The 19,359-nt window shown below is 36.6% G+C and overlaps 2 protein-coding genes across 11 annotated transcripts in view; one reads left to right on the top strand and one right to left on the bottom strand.

Annotated features, from left to right (window-relative positions):
- DYTN (dystrotelin) overlaps positions 1 to 16,889 on the top strand; it is a 66,536-nt gene extending 49,647 nt beyond the window's left edge. The window contains exon 16 of the mRNA XM_033010978.2: positions 16,738 to 16,889. The gene's annotated coding sequence lies outside the window, so the exon portion shown is untranslated. The remainder of the gene's footprint in view (positions 1 to 16,737) is intronic.
- ADAM23 (ADAM metallopeptidase domain 23) overlaps positions 1 to 19,359 on the bottom strand; it is a 75,653-nt gene that overhangs the window by 4,348 nt on the left and 51,946 nt on the right. For 4 of the 10 annotated variants that reach the window (XM_033010970.2, XM_042808498.1, XM_042808499.1 and 1 more), the window contains exons 21-26: positions 17,792 to 17,897; positions 16,217 to 16,336; positions 15,162 to 15,330; positions 14,293 to 14,404; positions 5,503 to 5,593; positions 3,090 to 3,144 (exon numbers count right to left, since the gene is read on the bottom strand). In XM_033010970.2, the coding sequence (XP_032866861.2) occupies positions 3,090 to 3,144; positions 5,503 to 5,593; positions 14,293 to 14,404; positions 15,162 to 15,330; positions 16,217 to 16,336; positions 17,792 to 17,897 (653 nt within the window). Of the gene's footprint in view, positions 1 to 3,089; positions 3,145 to 5,498; positions 5,594 to 10,779; positions 10,875 to 14,292; positions 14,405 to 15,161; positions 15,331 to 16,216; positions 16,337 to 17,791; positions 17,898 to 19,359 lie in introns of those variants that run through there. The other 6 variants (XM_033010972.2, XM_033010971.2, XM_033010975.2 and 3 more) reach the window with 6 other exon arrangements.

The raw sequence follows: 19,359 nt of genomic DNA, 5'->3' as shown, positions 1-19,359 counted from the left end.
TTTGCAAGGTGTATGCTTAATTGCTGGTTTCTGAAAGATCACTGTATTCATCTTTCAATCACTTCCCCTCTAGGAGTACTGTACTAATGCTCCTTTTGAATTAGGCCGACATTAGGTCAATATCTCAACCCATCCTCTTCTGTACTATAGGTAAATCTGAGATGAACAAATTATTTTTTTCAGACCAACTTGCAGAACTGCATAATATGAAGTATGACTATACTGTAACTTGGTTAAATGTGAGTTAAAAGCTGCTTTTTGTCTGCTTGTCCTGACAGTTTCAATGGGGAAAGGACACGTCTGCTTCTCTTCCCCCTCTACTTCCCCCCCCTTTAAATACTGTAGAGCATACTTGAGTTCAAACACTACTGATGAGCAACTAATTAGTCAGTCCCCTTAAAACAAATCATCAAGGCATGTAAAAAATCCAGATGATGCGATTTGTCTTACTCTAGGGAAAGTACCATATTCCAGTTGGCTTGAGGAGTGTAAGTCATTAAAACAGACTGAACTATATTCTGTTACCTGAGCTTATTTTAATTAAAGAAATAGACTTCCTCGGTCTTAGAACAAGGTACAGAGGACAGACACTATGCTGGCTTCCCAGTACAACTCTTCTAACGAAACACAGTTTTGGCATTTGTCCTATAAAATCTTTCTAACCTGACCTCCAGCAGTGTAGTATTCCATTGGGTTGTACGACAGCTCAGCCAGCAGCCATGCCAGGGGACAACAGCCAAAGTCTGCTGTGCCCTCACCATGCATTGTGATCTGTCCAAACCATGTATTTACTCATTTCCTAGTTTTACCCAGCAGAAATACACACTTCAAGGAATAAGATGCTAACCAAACCACTGCCTTTCTTCACTTGGGATATTCTGCTAACAGTGTTGTATGAGAGAGAAATATGTGAAGAACTAAAAGAGCATTTAACCTGAAATAGTCTCTGAAATGCAGAACATCAGGTACAGTGTCAATAAGGGAACACAGCACACATGTGCGAAGCATCCCCTCGAGCCTGCCGCCTCTGTGCTGCCACCGCAGCCCTCCCCAGGGCTGGGCAGTCTGGCGCTGCCCTGCGGGAATTGGAATTCTAGTCTGATTCCCTGACCTGCTGCTTTAACAATTTCATCCCAAATTACCAACCAGTTTTAATACTAAAATGAAGATGGTAGTCTTACTAATTGGCAAACAGAACAAGTCTTTCACTTTCCCAATAAAATTACACTAAAGGAAAGTAGATTTGCACTTCTCTGTAGCTGTGTATTATAGCAGTACAAGTACATCCCTTCAGATATGCTCATGTACCCAAAAAAACTCCACCACTCACTCAACCCAGGACATCCAGTAAGGCAGGGGGCAAGAGAGTCCTCTATTATGAGAATGATGCTGTTTCCTAGTTCTTTGTAGTTTTATGTAGAAAATCTTAGAACATTAACTTCTTTTTTGCATTTAATGTTTTATTGCCCCTTTAAATAATGAGGGTCAGCCTTTCAGTCTGTAATCCAACCAGAAAAAAGTGTCTCTAACAAGAACAAAACTATAGATGATTTTGAATCAAAAGCAGCACACCGTGCTACAGCACATCACTGCCTCTCTAACATGGTCATCTTCACAAACAAAAAATATTTCAGAAAAGAAAAACTGGTTTCAAAAAAGGCTGGATGTATATAAGAAATATACCTTGCAGCAATCCTCTGCAATTTTTTTTGCAATTAATTAGGAATGTGGTTACACAGTACATTCCTTGCAAATCTGTGCCTTTGATCAAATAAATACAAAGCTTTACTGAAGTATTTGAAGATTTATCCCAAGCCAGTGCTCTAACCACTTCACATGGCTAATGTTTGCACACGCATTCCTAAAGCATGGTTCAAATACTGAAAAGCTTGAATACATGACCTCTTGCTACAAAACTGATTCAAGTTAACAAAATGAGGGACTAAAATTCAGCACCTTAAAATAAGATGTTGACCTGCCACTTATTCTAGTAGCTTGGAAAAAAGTGATAAAATATCTCACTCTTGATTCTAATGCTGATGCTTGTGTAGTGAGGACTATTTTGGTCCACAATATGTGCCTCATGGAAATGCCAGTAAGGGACCAAAACCTCCTTCCTCACAAAGTCACCATTAGCATTCCACTGCCTTGTCTTGCAGGAACTTTTGGGGTCTAAATGCACCTTCACAGACCAGGTAAAGCTTGGCATCTGTTATATCTGAGTAAGCCTCTGGTTCATCCACTAATCTTCTATTAAAGGGACAGAAGACCCTGCAGCTCTTCAGCTATGAAACCAGTGCTGGAAATAGAATTGTGCCTACAATCAACTCTTCTCTGTCAGCCACTTTTTTTGCATTCTGACATAATGAGAAGCAGCTTTTCATGTGCATCTCCGCATCAATTACCAGCACTGCCTCTTAGCAGTGTTGCTTTATTACCAAAAATTGCTTTAATACTCTTAAAGTCAGGAACAAAAGCATTTAACTGGCTTATTTTACTGCAGTAGCTTTGCAAAAGTAAGGGAATATATGCTAGGGAAAAAAAAGTGAGTGAAGGCCCTTGAGATTGTGCAGCCACAGCACAGAACTACTACTCTGATGGTAGACATGTCCTTCCTGTATCAGTCCTGTATTACACACTGCATGTTGAAATCTTGCACAGACTTCTACATGGAAACAAACTTCACATTTCATTAATGCCATACTTCTGTGCATTACCCAGCAGAGTCCAGGTAGAAATATGTGGGACTCCCTTACTGCAGTCTAAACACCAACAGCTTTAGAAGTATTATGCAAGGCTCAGCTGAAGTAAAATCTACTTCTTAAAGTTCCCACCCACAGCCTTTAAGCCACCTGAAATATGTAATGGGCTTCTATGCCCCCTAACAGTGCCAGTTAACTTTTTTTTTCTTTTCTATTCTATCCACACATTAACTGGATTAGAAAAATTAACCTAGCATTCACTCTTGAACTGGCAGGGTTTGTTTTTTTTTTTTACTCTAAACTTGCATCAAGCCTTCTTTTACTCCCCCTCCAACCCAGCCCCCCACACCTCAGTTCATGAACAAAGTTTGCTTAGTTGCAGCTTACGTTTGATATGGACTTGACACCACAGTACCGTATGTTCATATGAACATCTGATAACCTGTGAAACAGAAATCACATCTCCCAGTTTGTAAAGCATTAGCTACCTTCTCTCACATTTGCAGAGACGACACATAGCACTTGCTTAAAAAGGAAAAGTCAAAATCCTCTTTATTATCCTCATCTGTCCCTCCAGATATATCTGAAACAAAGTATCTGAGGGTCTAACATGTGCTAGCCCTCTTCTGTATACAGTCTGAAAAGCCTTTTCAGTTCCCCTCTGACCCCCAGAAGAAACATGCACTTCAAGCTGTGAGCTAGGCCAGGCCAGTGTATTTGAGGTTCTGCTACAGAATAAACATTTGTATCATTCAGCTTCAAGAGACATTTCCAATACATTCCTCTATAGGGATAAGCAAACTTCTACATTTGGGCAAACGAATGACACCAGGATGCAAAGCTGAACGCCTGTCAGAGTAGTTTGAGATGTGGAACACAAAGAATAAACAAACAATCGATTAAATATGGTATTATTTCAGACAGGGAGGGATTTTCCAAAGATGTCTGCTCATGCATGTTCTGGAGCGTAGGTATCCCCAGGCAGCAGCCGGCCTGCTCGCACAGCTGCTTGCAGGGGCTGCAGCACTGCTGCAAAAGAGCAAAGGTTGTTACAGCACAAGGCAGCTTAAAAAGTTTCAGAGGAAGAAACGTCTTAAGTTTTTATGTTTTAATGACTTGTACTATGTTTTCAACATATTACCCTTCTGCAATACAAATGCATTATTTAGGGATGAGCACTCCATGTCTGGAAAGTATAAGAATTGCTAAGTAACGAGCGTATGTCTCTTGACAGCACAAAACTGGTCCAAAAGTATAATCTGACATTTATTTTTCCTAACAAAATCTAGCTTGGTTAATTCCTATGGGAACTTGCAATATCAGTGCTTCTAATATTGTAATTTTAAATGTGTGCGCATTGTTGTCTTCAATAAATCAAAAACGTTAACTCAAGCCTTGCAGAAAATTTGGCTTATTTATTTAAAAAGCTAACTGCAGTGAAGCACAGGTTAAAAAACCAACTCAGTTCTGCAACTAACTGAAATTTTTATGTATTGTTCATATGCTTTACTTAGGAGGCAGCTGTCTTTTAACCTATAATTCTGCATCTAGTAGGATACGGTAGAAAAAAAATGTAAATATACTTGTATCAGTTAATGCTATAGAATATGTCCAAGTATTGCAGAGAGTCTGTAAAAAAGCATTATTCCCAGACTAGGCCTTTACACAGAAGAAATCTTTCAGTCAATCAAATCAAAAGAATCCCAATGCCTTCCTGTGTTAACACCACATTCAAATCCATGTCTGTCACTGCATATTCTAAAATACACAAAGATTTGAAGAATCTACATTAGAAATCAAAAATGCATAAATACCAAATTATATGAATATAGGCCATATAAATTATTATTATTAAAAAACTGATTGAGGAATTATGGCTTATGGTTGTATCACAGCTCAGTCTTGATTCTTGTTATTGAAAAGAAATAGAAACTTGAATACCATGAGAAATTACTTGTTCTTCTGCTTAATACTTCCATGATTTGCAAGGTTATAAACATTGATTCTAAATTTAGATCCTTTTTACCAAATATGGATCATACATGTAGGCAGACAAAAAAAGGCAAGAATTAAATCCCTTTGTACGAGACTCTCTTTGCTTTAACAGTCACAAGCAGAATGAATATTATGTTACTCCTCATAGTTACAAACCGGATTGAACTAGAATCAGGTGAGAAATGTTTTTATCTTTAGGGAGACAGTTCAAGATTTCAAAATGCTCTCTCTAAACCTGAATTTTTAAAAAAATTGTGAATTGATAATTTAAAAAAGAAAAAAAAAATCAGTAACCACAAAAGTTGGCACTGCTGATTTGGAAGTACCAGAGCTAACACCATTGTTACTGAAAACTACTCAGCTACTGTTACCACATACCATTTACACATGAAGGTTTTAATTATAAACAAATGTATCTGTTTGAAACTACTACTGCATTGAAAATAAGCACTCAAGACATGTGTCTTTTGGGGTTTTTAACCACTGTAGTCAACTTCTGAGAACAATGCTACTAACTGGAGGCAAAAAAAAGAGCTTGCTCCCTCAGTGTTAGGCTGAACTAGTGAAAGTTACAGTAATCCTTTTATTGTTCAACTTTGCACCCTGATGACATCTGCTAGTTTCAAATCCATTTCTTCCCCTTGTTCAGTGTAAGCATAATTCTCTTTAAAGCAGTTTGTTGTAGTTTGGCAGGGCAGGGGGGAGTTAATTTAGGAATCTTGTAGCAGGAACTCAAAATTTAGTGATGTAAGCAAGAAATAGAAATGCCATAGCCACTGAAGAGAAGACATGCGGCATTGCTTACTTAAAGCCCCATCCTGTCCCCCCAAGGACAATAGCTGCTACCAGGATGGCACCAGCGATGGAGCCTATTATAAGATTGGTGGCACTAGGACCTGTGATAAAGGATTATGGTAAGACAGACATTAAGAACCAACCACTATATTCACATTAAGTGAAGCAACTGAAGGGTAGTCAAACAATTCAGGGAATACAGACAGCACCCACAAGGTGAAGTCTCCAGACAATTATCAGCAAGCCCAACTTACTTTTCTTTAACAGTAAGAATGAACAAAGCTGTTGGTCTCTGCATTGTGCTATGCTGACTTCTACCATAGATAAAAATCTAGTATTAGACAGTAAATTTCATTGTGATTTACTCCATTATGTAGTGGATGAACTGTCAGATGAGGACACTAAGATATTTATGAATAATTCCTTAACTTAAAAGTATGAATGTTGTTGTATGACTGCAGCAAATGAGAAAAAAAAAGATCAAAAAGCCTAACTTTTTTCATGGAGATCCTGAAAGGTGGTAGATATTTTGATTTGAGCTGAGAGCATCTAGCACCACTTGCTAATTGGAGTCCAGACTTCCTACAGTTACATCAATGCTAAATTTACAAACAATTGTTTGACAAAAGGAACAAAAGCTGAAATAAAAGCTGTATTCCCACTGAGCTTTCTGAACATCAAAGCATCTCTTCATCATCCTCAATAAACTACTTAACAACAAAGTGGAGAGGGGTGGAGCAGGAAAAAAAAAAAAAAAGAGCAACAAAAAGAAGCAGCACAAAATAAGTTTGTGCAATTTTCTGAAGAGGGCAAGAGAACACCTAAATAAGAGACCGATAATTGACCCTTAAATGCTCTATTTACGCAGGGTGGAGGAAGACTGGCAATAGGCTTGTACAACATCTTAATTGCTCTGTACAAAAATTTCCTATTGAGCAGTCTTTGATGCAAAGCTAATTGTATCCAAGCTCACAGCAAAATGAGACCAACCCAACTGTTCTTTTGCAGCATATTGCACATGTTTTGTTTAAACGTTCACATATTCAGGAATAGCCTTCAAAACCAGTTCTTAACTCCTATCCCAGTCTCACCAAACCCCCACTTCTACACAGCAACTGAAATGTTCCTGTTTTAAATGTTCTGAAACTGAGTTTGGAAAACCATCAGACAGCTAATAAGGAAGAAAAAGGAGCAGCCAGAGACCAGCAAAGGAAAGAGCAAGTGCAGCTGCAACAACTGAAAGCTTTAATCTGTTAGGTCGGTACCACAAGACCTTCTGCCCAGTCCCAGACACTACAGTAAGTACGTGCCCTAAGTTTTAAAACTCACTGGAGTGACCTAACTTCATTGCATCTATTACATTTTTCCCATATCGCTGCTTCTGGAGATCAGATTAGCTAAAAGAAAACAGAGTTTTTAAAATTGCTTCCTGCAATTCCTACACAAAGAGTATTCAGGAATATGAATAAAGGACTGAAAAAAAGAAATATAGTGAGCTTTACAGATATGAGCAAGTGCACAAATTTGACAACAATAATTAAAAGGTAATTTTTCACAATTGGGAAGAACATACTGTATTTGGACTTACCTTTAAAGTCACACCTGGCTCAAATCAACAGGAGTGAGCATGGTGGATGGTACATGAATGCCATTCCAGAGGCATTATATTCCCAATAAAGGCTTGCTTTCAACAGCAGCCTAAAGGAGCTCAGATCTATGGCTTCCTCTGGATTTTTTCAAACAATTGCACACAACAGAAGACTGAAACCACAGCAACTAGTTTATCTGCAATAAGTAGGAGAAGCTCTGAAAAATTCTAAAGCTGATTTCTTTCTAGCCTTAGAATGCTGTCTTCCCACAAAAGAGGTACCATGATTAACTGATAACAACATAGTCATAACTTAGATAAGGAAGTACCAAATGGCCCATCTTCTACATCCCTCCCTCTTACAATGTTCCCTGGTTGTTAAATGTTTTTGGGAAAAGAAAGTTAAAATCTGTTTCATAGTGCACATCCATACAACAAACAACAGTTTGTTCTTTCAATACAGGAAATCAATACTGGTTTTACTTACTATAAACATGGAAGAATTCAATCAAAATTTAAACGGAAGAGAATAATACACAAAACAATTAGGTTTAGGTAATAGAAAAGTTACTAAAATTATGTTAAATAACAAATAGGTCCTGATAAAAACTTTTCAGATCTGAACCAATTCTGTAAAGTGTCACTGACTAAAGAAGTGATGCTCATTTTTAACACAACACTCGCCCTCGCCCTCCCCCTGCCCTGAAAAATCAAATGCCTGTGAGAATTAGGCTATCTGCTAGAGGGCGCCTAAGGGCAGAGTAAAGGATAAATGGCTGTGGCTAAAGGCATGTCCATTCCTCTGGAATAATTCTAAAACTGTTTCACAGTAGGCTGGGAGTAGCAGTTCCTATGAATGCAAAGCAGCAGTTATTTTTCCAAGTAAATAAACTGAAAAGGCTACATTCAAGGTAAAATTTCATTGATAATCAACAAGACTATAATCGCATTTCTGACTTCAATATACAAAGCTGGTAGAATACTTCTGATTACTAAACAGCAACCATTTATTTACCAGACCAGAGTCCTCCAATTAATGAATGCCTGGTTTGCAATACAGAGATTCAAGAGGATTATCAGTAAAACTGTTTTAAGACCCTAACGGACTGTACATATAACAGGACTTACAATGGGACTACTTTTACATATTATACCTTTCTTTAAAGATGTATGCCTTATGTTTTATTAAGAACTATTAAGGAAATTGTATTATTAATAAATAAGAATTTTGTTGCCAGCATGAAGCTCATTTTGCATCAGCTAATTTTAGTTAGTGACGTTTATGAAGAAAAGTATAAATCAGTATGTTGCAGTTAAATGAGCTTCTCTAGTCCCTGGACTCAGATGCTTGACATAAATACATGCAAACAGAAAGTAAGAGGAAGGTTTTAGCTGCCAGCATACCGTGGGGTCATTTGCCATCCAGACTATCACAAGATGCAACACTTCTGGTGTATTTGTTCTTTCTGCCACACTACTGCTATAACCTGCAGACACAGATTTATCAGGAGGGAGCTCCTGCAACTAACTGCACCGTAACCACCTGGCACACCCCCCACTCCTGCAAGGCGCTATCTGCTTTGGCACTATCAGTGTATCATCTCTAGTCATCTTTTAGGAACCTGATCCAAATCCTACTGAAGGTTTTAAAACACAACACACCTTTAATTTCAGTGGACTTCGGACTATTCCCTAAATAGACCTTCATCAACATCAGAGAGATTCTACAAGAATTAATTTGTACTGCTTTGAAACTGCTAGTTGAAGAAGAGGCAAGTTTACTGCAGATTGTCCTGCAGGTAACAGCACACTGGGGTGGTTTGATATTTTCTTTTCTTGCCTGTCACTGCCAGTGAAATCCTCTAGTTGAAGTTATCAAAGCTAAGTAGCCACACTTCAGGATGAAATCTGGAAAACAAATGACTGCCGTTTTGTCCCCCATGATTACCAAAACAAATTCATACAGCACTAAGACACTAAAGGTATATCAGTACTTTGAAGAAACGTTTGACATTTGTAAGCAAAATGGCAAAGAAGAAGAGCAGGACCTGGCATCAGGTTGTGGTGAACACAACCTCCCCTGCAGCCATGATGGTAACAGCCACCAGGGCCTGAAGGGCATTAGGAACAGAGAGGGTATTTGTGTTCCCCCTGTGCTTTCTTTAAACCAAGCAACAAAAAGTAGCAGTGGCTTGCCTTGAATGTGCATTTTTATCTGAAGGGATCAGGCGACTGAGAAAACAGTGATGGGATCCAGGAAAGAAGAGTGGATAGAAACAAAAAAAAGAATGAGTCAGGTAGCGAGTGGTGAGAGGAGAGGGCAGATAAAGAAAAGCTGGAATTAGAGCAGAAGGATACAGGAACAAGAACAAATGGTCAGGGATGCTGGTCAGAGCTGAGTGGATTGAGACAGCAGGTACAGGAAAATAAAAACAGAAGGGTACAAGGCAGAATTGTGAGCAAAAGGCAAATGGTCCTCAACCTATAGGTAAATAAATATTCTGCTCCAGAATCTGGGTTCCAAACCTCTACAATCCTTAGAGTCTTCAGTTTTTAGCAAGCAGTTGTAAAAGCCACCAATAAAACACAGACGTGACCCTTCTCAAGCAGCTGATCTATTACTCTCTTCCTTCTATTTGTTTTTCTATCAGTTACCCGCTGTGAGTGCAAAGGTGCCTACTTTTCTGAGAAACTAACAGGCGTTTCATGGAACAGTCTAGTTCACCAAAAGCTAAAAAGGTTGTATATAGGGCTGCAAACTCAAACATGCAAAGTACTGCCTACCAGAAGACCGCCTACGCAGCCTTCATTAGAACTGTACCTGAATGCTTTTCCACACAGCCTGATTAGAAATCACAAAGTGTCTTGTTATGGTTGCCCCTTCAGAGAGATGGCACTGTCACCCAACAGAGGTAATATATAAAATTAGAAACACAGTGAGGTTGGAAATCTCAGAAGAGCAGAGTAACAGCAATTTAGTCTATAGTTTGCACAGTGAACGTAGAATGAAGAGAGTTCTTAGATGGGCATTTTTATATGTGTATATATACACACATATATAAATCATAGTCACTGTTAAAATTGAGGTAGTGGGGTAACACTTAAGATTACAGTTTCCTAAAACTATGACAAGATAATAAAAATTGCTCATACATATTCTTTATATATGAACTGTATACTTCAGCATTCTACTGCCTTGAGGTAATAGAATCCTAGCAACAGAACATTCAGAATCCTTCCTGTGAAACTAGCTGTCTATGTAAAACTCTTGTCATGAGCTTTCATCTTGCTAGCTAGATCATGTGGCCTATTATTAGACTTAAAGCCCCATAGATTGTAACAAACAATTTTCTGATTTTATGAAATAGTTACTGAGTCTCTATTTTGCATGATAATCACAAACTTCAATTTTTTTCCCCATTATTATTATAATTTGGTGTCATGGAAACATTTAGACATTTAATTTTACTGTGACAATGTAATAATTTACAAACTTATTCTTTTATGCCCCACATTATCCCAGACAGGAGAAGGTTCAACACTGCATGAGCAAACCACAGGACACAGACACAGTCAAATCACATGACAAATACAGTCACCACATGACGAAGCTAACGGGGTAATACACAGAGGGCTCGGGTGCATACGGTTACCTCACACACTAGGCACCAAACATAAAACTCAAACTAAGAAAAATGCTTACTCTATTCCCCACCCTGTGCCTCCAAAAATCACCCCCAAGGCCAGAATGGTCCCTGCCACTGCACCTATTAGCCTGTTAGTGGCCATGCTCACTGTGTGGAGGGAAAAGGGAAGATTTTTTAACGAAACGATCACATATATGTCTGAAATGAAAACATGAAATAATTCCTCAAAGGAATATTTTATGCTATAATCCAAATTAAAATCTCCTAAAAATCCTTTATTTACCAAATACTGTAGCTTTAAAAATTCTGAAATGAGCTATATTTGGTTTTCTTTGAATGCTTACAGATATTTCCATGAGAAGTTTCCCTGTAAATGTAAGACTATTCCTTTTAGCTTGTGGTTCTATTATTTACTTAAAATGAGAACAACCTACTGCTTATTTAAAACAGCCAAAAATGTAAATAAATCACCAATAAGAAAACTTTCTTTTGATCACCAGAAACTTACTGTATCCGTAATATAACTAAGCAAATGAAAACTGTTTGTTTGGAAACAGTTCCATTGCAGGAAAAGAAAAAAACCCAACTTTTTATTTAATTCCTTTACTAGTTAGCAATATTTTCCTTTGTTACTGCATTTATCAATAGGATTCTATTCATCTGCATGACCTAAAGACACCTTTTAAAAGGAAAAACCTACCCTAGAAATGTGCTTTGGGTAACACCATGGAATTTCCATATGTTCAAACAGTCTGTCTTAAGACACCGAGGCCTTATTTTTTATTTCTAAGGGAACTCTTTTGAGAAAAAATATCTACACATTTCCTATCTTAAAGAGTAAAAGCTAGATATATTCACTGAGTCATAATAGACCGCAAACAAGCAACTGAATTCCCTGTCTAATGGCAACATTTCCAAGGGACAAAAACTTTATAGTCTTCATGCTCATAAAGTCTGCTTTGAAAAATGGTCTCATAATTTTTTCCTGTTTCATAAATATGCACAAACACACACACACACACACTTGAGACATAAGTTTTATATTATAAAAACAAACAAACATTATTCCACTAGTCAAACAAGGGCCTAATTCTGCAAATGAAATTGCAATGGAAGAATCTTGTGTGCATATTTAGAGCTGCCAATTTCAAAACCACTAGCCAACCGTCCAAAGTAATTCACAATTTCTGTAGTAGCCAATAACTGTCTTCCCAAAAGTGCTGGTCTGCTGTGTAGGTCTGCTGGTACAGGATACAGCAGGTTGCCGAGTTTAGAGTAATTCAAGACTCATGTATTAATACCAACAAAATTAAGGACCACTAATTATTTCAATCCTGAAACACAGTATGGAACCAAAAGCAACTGATGGGTGATGGAAAGGTCTGAGAAATACAGCAGGAATAGCAGTCAACTGTCAATTATCATAATAATATATAAATACATAGCAATACTTCCTAGCTAAACATGCTCTAACTGTAGTAAGAAAAAATGCTTGGGTTTACAGTGTAAAAAAATCTTAAATCTATTAGGTGAATTTTCACATCCCGAGTGTTCCGTTTCTGAAATTTAACAAAACTCAAATTTAGGGCTAAGGAAAAGTATTGTGGTTTGTGTCTCAGCCTTGTTAACTAGGACATGAAATGGGCAGTACTGGTAATAAGTGGGAAAAAACTTAATGGAAACTACTTTAGTATGTTGGATCTTTACAATACAGAAATCTACTTCTGTACTCTTCTGACATCTTCCCACAAAGGGATTCCTTAGCACACCAAAAGAGATTACAGTAGATGTCAGTGTTCAGGCTGCTAAATTCATTTCTAGGTGCTTCACCATCAATAAACTACTATAACAATATATATAATCCATCTTTTGAAATAACTGAGCCACCTTGTACAAAACCATAATCTGCCTTTTTGTATATGACTACATTGAAAAATGCAGTCTAAACTTTACGTTCATACCTACTGGCAAAAATCCATGCAGATACTATTCATTTAAGACTGTTTCCCTGAATATTTCAGCACTGATGTATTCATTTTCATAAAGGTATTTCCATTCTGAATTTGATAAATTAATTAGAGTTACAAAAATCTAACCAAGATAAGTATACCTTCTCTGTTGCCTTTTCTATAGACGTTTTTACAGAGGAGGGAATTATTTCTTACCTACAGGATTTGGAAATAAGCAATATAAAATTCATGTACCCTCAGTGTCACAACTGTAAACACTACACTCCTCATCCACACACAAAGAGAAGTAATCAGCTCTATAGTGCTCTCCTCTGCTTTTTTTTTTTAAGACTCTGTAAGCAGTGCTCCACAGTTAGAAAGATAGGAAATGGAAGGACAAGTGGCTTTGTAAGGCAGGGTGGGTGCAAACCAGGCAGCTCTAGAATGAACAGTGGTGGGGTTAGGAGTCCAGGAAGCACCTGCACAGATTCCCTAATCATATCTGGACTTTTCTAGAGAGCCTCCTCCACAGTGGTAACTTGTTTTAAGATGATCTCTTCAACAGTTCTTGGTAAACGTCTGCTGGAACCATTCTGCTAAGGGGCAAAATAATAAGGCACGCAAGATAGAAGTAGAGCCATTCCAGAGGGACATACCAAAATCCTGTCCTTCCTTGAAACCTTGGATATTTTAATGAGTAATCAATTAGAGCCTGAGCTTTAAGGACATTTTTAAACAACTATCATTTTTTCATGAGCCTTGCATAAGGGACAGAAGAACCTGCAACTGGGGACATAGCAGAAAAACTTTTGTCTGGGTTTCTCAGTTGTTTACTGGGAACTTTATCTGTAAATGCATAACACTGGATAAATATAGTCTGATGTTGGGCAATGTCCTGATGACAAGACAGACATAAAAAATTGCACAGCACAATCCAAAGGCATTCTTTGGCAGAGAAGTCAGAGAGAATCTCAAGTGCTTTTCTTCCTCTTTGAAAAACTTTTTTGATGAATTATTTCCTCAATAGCTCCTCTTTGTATTTATACTTCATATGCAGTTGGAATACCTATTAAATACATGAGTAAGCAATAATAGTTGTAAGAATAATATAAGTCCTTAAAACCTTAATTTATTTCTTTCTCCTCCCATTGAAATCTGATTTCAAAGAATCAAAGCTTTTTCCACAGGAACATTCCACTTTTCCTTTTTTTATGCCACAGCTCTCTGAATTAGCTGAGAACAACTAAGGGAATTGGAAATCTCTAGTAAAACATAAATACTCATTTATCATATCAATAATAAGAGCTACAGTTAATCAGATTCCAATCACATAAAAAGTGATTGCAAAAAATCAAGAATAAGGGATGAAGGAAAAAACAAAGTACCTACCATTACCTGTTGAAATCTTCCCTAAATTTAGGTTAGAAAAATAAAAGTTTCATCAGTTCTCAAAGCAGAAAGACCTACTTCATCTACATGAAGCAGAATTTTACTATCTGGTTCTAAGTAGGACTGCACAATATTATTCTCTTTCTATATGCTAATTCTGCTACCATATATCAACAGAAAAATGTCATAAATTCTTGAAAGAACATCAAAACTGAAATCACACAAACCCTTTGGCCCTTCATCCTTTTTGCTACCAGTATCCCTGATAGGATCATCAATACTGCAGTCTGTCCCAGCCCAGGAGAAATTACAAATGCAAGTGGCCTCATTACTGCAAACCTGGAAAAGAAAACAAATTACAGCAGATGGTTTTTAACTACATTTTATAAAGTTCATTTAACATGCAATTAGGTATCGGTATCTAATTTAGAGTATAAAACTTATCCATCTATAAATTGTAGTAAATTTCCTTTAACCCTCTAAATACACTCGGATGCTAGGAAAAGCAGAAGTGTTCCCAGTGGTTCCATCATCACCTATACTACACACCTGAATAGGATGTAAAAATTAACAGAAACTCTCATCCAAAATAATCCCTATCTGGACTAGTTAGATCATCATTAACCAACTACCTAGACCTTGAGCCTGGGTGTCCCCAAAGGAATACAAGCATTTGTGTTTAAAAGGTTCAAGACCTAGTCGTGCTTTACAAAATCTCATTTACAGCTTCCCCCCATGTGGAAAAAATAGTAATATTTTCATTGGTTTTGCCATAGTTTTTATATAAAAAGTAACTTGAAATATGGGTAGTACATTACAGAAGTCTTTACAGTAACTGATGTCAAAGCTTGCTCTTGCTAGTAATGAAAACAACAGTTTGGATATAATAGCAGAACTATTTTGACAACTTTGCTTTCTAAAATTTTATCTCTGCTTCACAGAATGTCAGTCTTCCCCTCAATCTAACATTACTGTTTTCAGATCAACAGGTCTAATGAACAGGTCCAGGTAGAGAACTCCAAAGGGTACATTAAGATCAGATCTAGCAGAGAGAGCTGGAGAAAAGCTTAGCTGCTAACTCCCAGTACAGACTCACCCCGTGGCCAGAACAGACTTTTCCATTAGAACCAATGGGACAGCTGCTTATGTTCAAGGACTGAATTGGCAGGCACTTTTTGTCCAGACACATCATTTGAGGTCCACACGGAGCTCCATCCTCCACATAACCTAAATCTGTATCATCATCTAAAAGAACATGAGCACCACTAGAAGAAATAAGTTTTAAGAGACTATTAGTATTATGAACTGGAATCTTTTGAAAATATTAAACATGTTGGTGTACATACAAAAGCCTCATACCTTCCTCTCATTCAAACATACAGTCAAATTGAACAAAATTATATAGTTTGTCTGTCTGTCCACAGCACTGACAAGGTGTTCCAGTTGTCAGATTAAAAAGAAACCTAGATAATGGCTTAAATACTCACAACGGACATGTTTGGCTTTGGTTTTTTTTTAACATTCCTTGATGGGCCATGCTTTTTTCTTTTTTTATTTCCAAATGCTGTGAAATACTATTGCTAGAAAAAAAGTTTAAAAACTAACCTCCCATGTGATGACATTTAAAGAGAAATACTAGTGGAATAATAGAAGAGTTAAGAATCATTGTTCACTCAGAACCTAACTATGCATAGTAGACTAAAACCCATTTACCTGCCCTTTGACCTTAACCTACCTGTACCTTAACATCTTATCTTGCCACAACTCTTCAGCTTCCTCCCGCTCAGCCTTCAGTTCCCTAAAGCTATTTCTCTGAGAATGTAATACTCAACAAGATTATGTTTAATATATGGGTCTTTGGCAATTACAGACTTCCATTCCCCCCTCCCAATATAATGCTGAGCATTAAAATCTGACTGAAATTCTGCTACTGGAGAGAACAGAGTAATCAGGAGCATAACCCACATTTTGCCCTCTTTCAATGTGGAATATTAGCCTTTTTTTTTTTTTAATCAGAAGAAATGCCACTCAGAATAATGATTTTGCTGTAAGATCTTAATTACCTAAAAATCATACAATTTTATGTTTATCTTAATTCATTTAAATTTGACAAAGCAAAATCACGTTGGAAGACTGCCAATTATCTTTTACCTGCAGTCCACTATTCGTCCTTGATGATAGAAAGAATTTGGGATAATTTCTCCTTGAACTTGACCGACTCGTGGAACTCTAGTAAGATTAGTACAGAGCAAAAAGCCACAGAAAACATCACTGTAAAATGAAAACATAAATCAAAAAGTTACTGGAATAATATTAAGCAACCTTAGAAAAAAGAAAGGCTGGCAATAATGCTGCTGATCACATTAAGTAACATGTTACTGTAAGCCGTATGATAGACTTTCAGAGTACATATCTGGAAATAAAATATGCTTTGATATAAATGACAAGAGGCAGAAACAAGTAATCATTCATTTTAATGCACCACTGAATGTTCACATCAACAAAAAAATTTACCTACGCTCTAAATACAATACAGTACAATTAAGAGGAGCTAAATTGTACAAAGCTTTGTCATATCAGTCTAAATTACATTTCCCTCCCTCTAGCAGCTTGGACACAGTATGTTAACGTGAATCTTAATTTTTTAAAATTGTATTTTATTTCCTTTGCAGGACCACAGAACCATAATAACAATCGTTAGAATGCAGTGTGTGCACCTGAATTTTGGTAAAGAATCTGCTTTTTTGATGTTATTTTATATGTGCAATCTTCAATAGACGGATATCAGCTTCAAACTTCCATCTCTTACTCTAATCATCCTAAGTCATAGAAGCAACTAGATGAATGCTGGAAATTGTATTTGTTAAAATTGTGAAAAATGTAAATGGCCCTTCAGCTAGACCATTTTTCTGCATCTCTCTACTGACCAAGAAAAACTTTTATATAAATTAGGTTTTTAATATAGATACCGGAACACCACTATTCTCATCTAAATGTAAAAAAAAAAAAAAAAAAAAAAATCCATTAAACAACTTCTTTACTTATGATCCTATCTGAAAAGTGACTCATGTAATAAAAACAAAAACAAAACCAAAATGCCACGACAAACATCAGATACTCAAAGAAGGAAAACACCCTTCCAAGACTGAAATTTTTACATGCATACTTAAAAATTACCAAACAGAAAGCAAATTAGGAGAAATTTAAGTCTACCCACTAATGATCGTTAACTTGAAAAATAAATTTAATCAAATATTCATCTACTAATGATCACATACAAATGAATCTGTCATTTTCTCTATAGCATCCAAATGTCTAATGGTACTCTGATCAAAATAAAGGTTGGAACAAACTTGAAGTAGCATGAACTGGTATCAATCCCAGAGCAAGCAAAAATAGTGTGTCTATTTGCAGCCCAGCTTATTCCTACCAAGTCTGAGGTGTTTGTATATTATGAATTTGTGACTTTTTGCTGCCCTGTCCCCCAGCTCCTCTGAAAGAATTAAAGTCACAGTACATTATTCTAAAAATCTGGAATTCTTTATAGGTGTTTTGCTGAGTCACCTATGGATTTGTCAGAATGAGCTATGGAACTTTTACAAGCTGCAAACTTTGTCAATGAAAGAAGATTTTAAAAAATGCAACACAAACTGCTGAAACATTCATGAAAATGTAGACCAGTATTAATCTATAAAATACCAATAATCTCTATCAAACTGAACTTACTGCTTGCTACACTGAATCCATCGGTCTCCATCCTTTCCACAGTTTCCTTTTTTTGTGCCTTCTGTATTAAGCTTTTCATAACAAAATTTATCAGATCCCGAAGACTCTGTTGATGAAGAAAGGAAAAAGGAATGTATTTTCCACTGGCAACATGACAGCTTTGAAAGCCTGAATAATTTATTGCAGTAGTTACCTGAATTTTTTTAATAGAAAACAGAAAACTAAACGTGTATGTATACAGATAAGTATTTTTCAGTGACTACACTAGGAACCTAGCAGACTAAACTGCAATACCTACAGAGGCTTTTCGAAAATAATGCTCAATGTTCAAAATTTGCTCTGAACTTTTAACAAAAAGCAATCTCCACAGTTTCTGTATTGTCTTATGCATTTGAATTAATCTGTGATCTGATTTTGTTCATTTTGTAACAGTTGCACATAGATTTAATCTAGTTGTTTGCACTGCAAAATTATTCCTAATCTGTATTTCAGGACATCAAAGATTTTTATACATGGCATATACCATAAGCATATGTTCCAACATCAACTCAATTTTATTTTATTTTTTAAGAGTTCACAGAGGAAACAAGGTTGAACAGTCAGAGTGCAATTTCTATTGCTTTTTAGGAGTAGAAATTTGAACTAATAGGTTTAAAACCACAATTATTTACTAATAAGCCCATTTCTTTTTCCTAAAAATCAATTAAGAAAAGCATAACAATACAGAGGAAAATAAAATATTAAAGGTAAATAAGGCAGAGTAGTTTCAGTAAAATCACTTGTACAGAAGACAAAGCAAATATTTTAAAATGTGTGCAAGATACAAAGAAATTAGTTAACAAAAACATTTATTGCCTTTAATATTCCTAATAAATGTGAGGTGGCAACATAAAGCTCAAAAAAGCACCAGAAGGCAAAGAAAATATTGTCTCCATCCCATGTTACACTTATATAGCATCTTTTGTATTGTACAAGACAAACAATAAATGGTAAAATTGTATCCCTCCTCTTCCATCTTCCCTAGAATGGAATGATTCTTCTGCCTCAAATAGGCAGTGTCAGCAGTGGCAGTTATGATTAGACAAAATGCACAAGAAAACATTAAGTGCTCGAATACAAGACATCCTGATAGTTCTGCTCTGCTGAACTGTCTCCAAGTCATTACACAGAGCACTTATCCCCTCAGCTGCAAGCAAAATCCATTGCAACTGCAATTCTATTTTATTCAACACCTCTGGGCTTAAGTTCACACTATGTATATTTCAATTGACACCAATGTACTAATTTTCCTGAGTTGTAGGATGGTATAGCAAAGAGAGGCAAGCTGGAGAAACTTTGGCGTGAACCACTGCTGGGATAATGAGATTGACAACTGTTATTTGAAAACACAAAACCATCTGGTTTGAACTATTAAAAAAAAAAAAAATTCCTCAAACCCATTTTCTCCCCCCGGTAACTGGAACTAAAAGTTGCCAATATTTTGTATATTTTCTCACCTAATTCCACCAGAGTCCAGCATTTGCTGCCCTACCTATGTCTGCAACCACAGCACATCAGAACAATCTGTC

The sequence above is a fragment of the Tyto alba genome, unplaced genomic scaffold (genome assembly GCF_018691265.1).
Source record: "Tyto alba isolate M040663 unplaced genomic scaffold, T.alba_DEE_v4.0 Super-Scaffold_7, whole genome shotgun sequence".
Lineage (NCBI taxonomy): Eukaryota > Metazoa > Chordata > Aves > Strigiformes > Tytonidae > Tyto > Tyto alba.
Note: the sequence above shows the minus strand (reverse complement) of the source record. Positions and strands in the feature narration are given on the sequence as shown.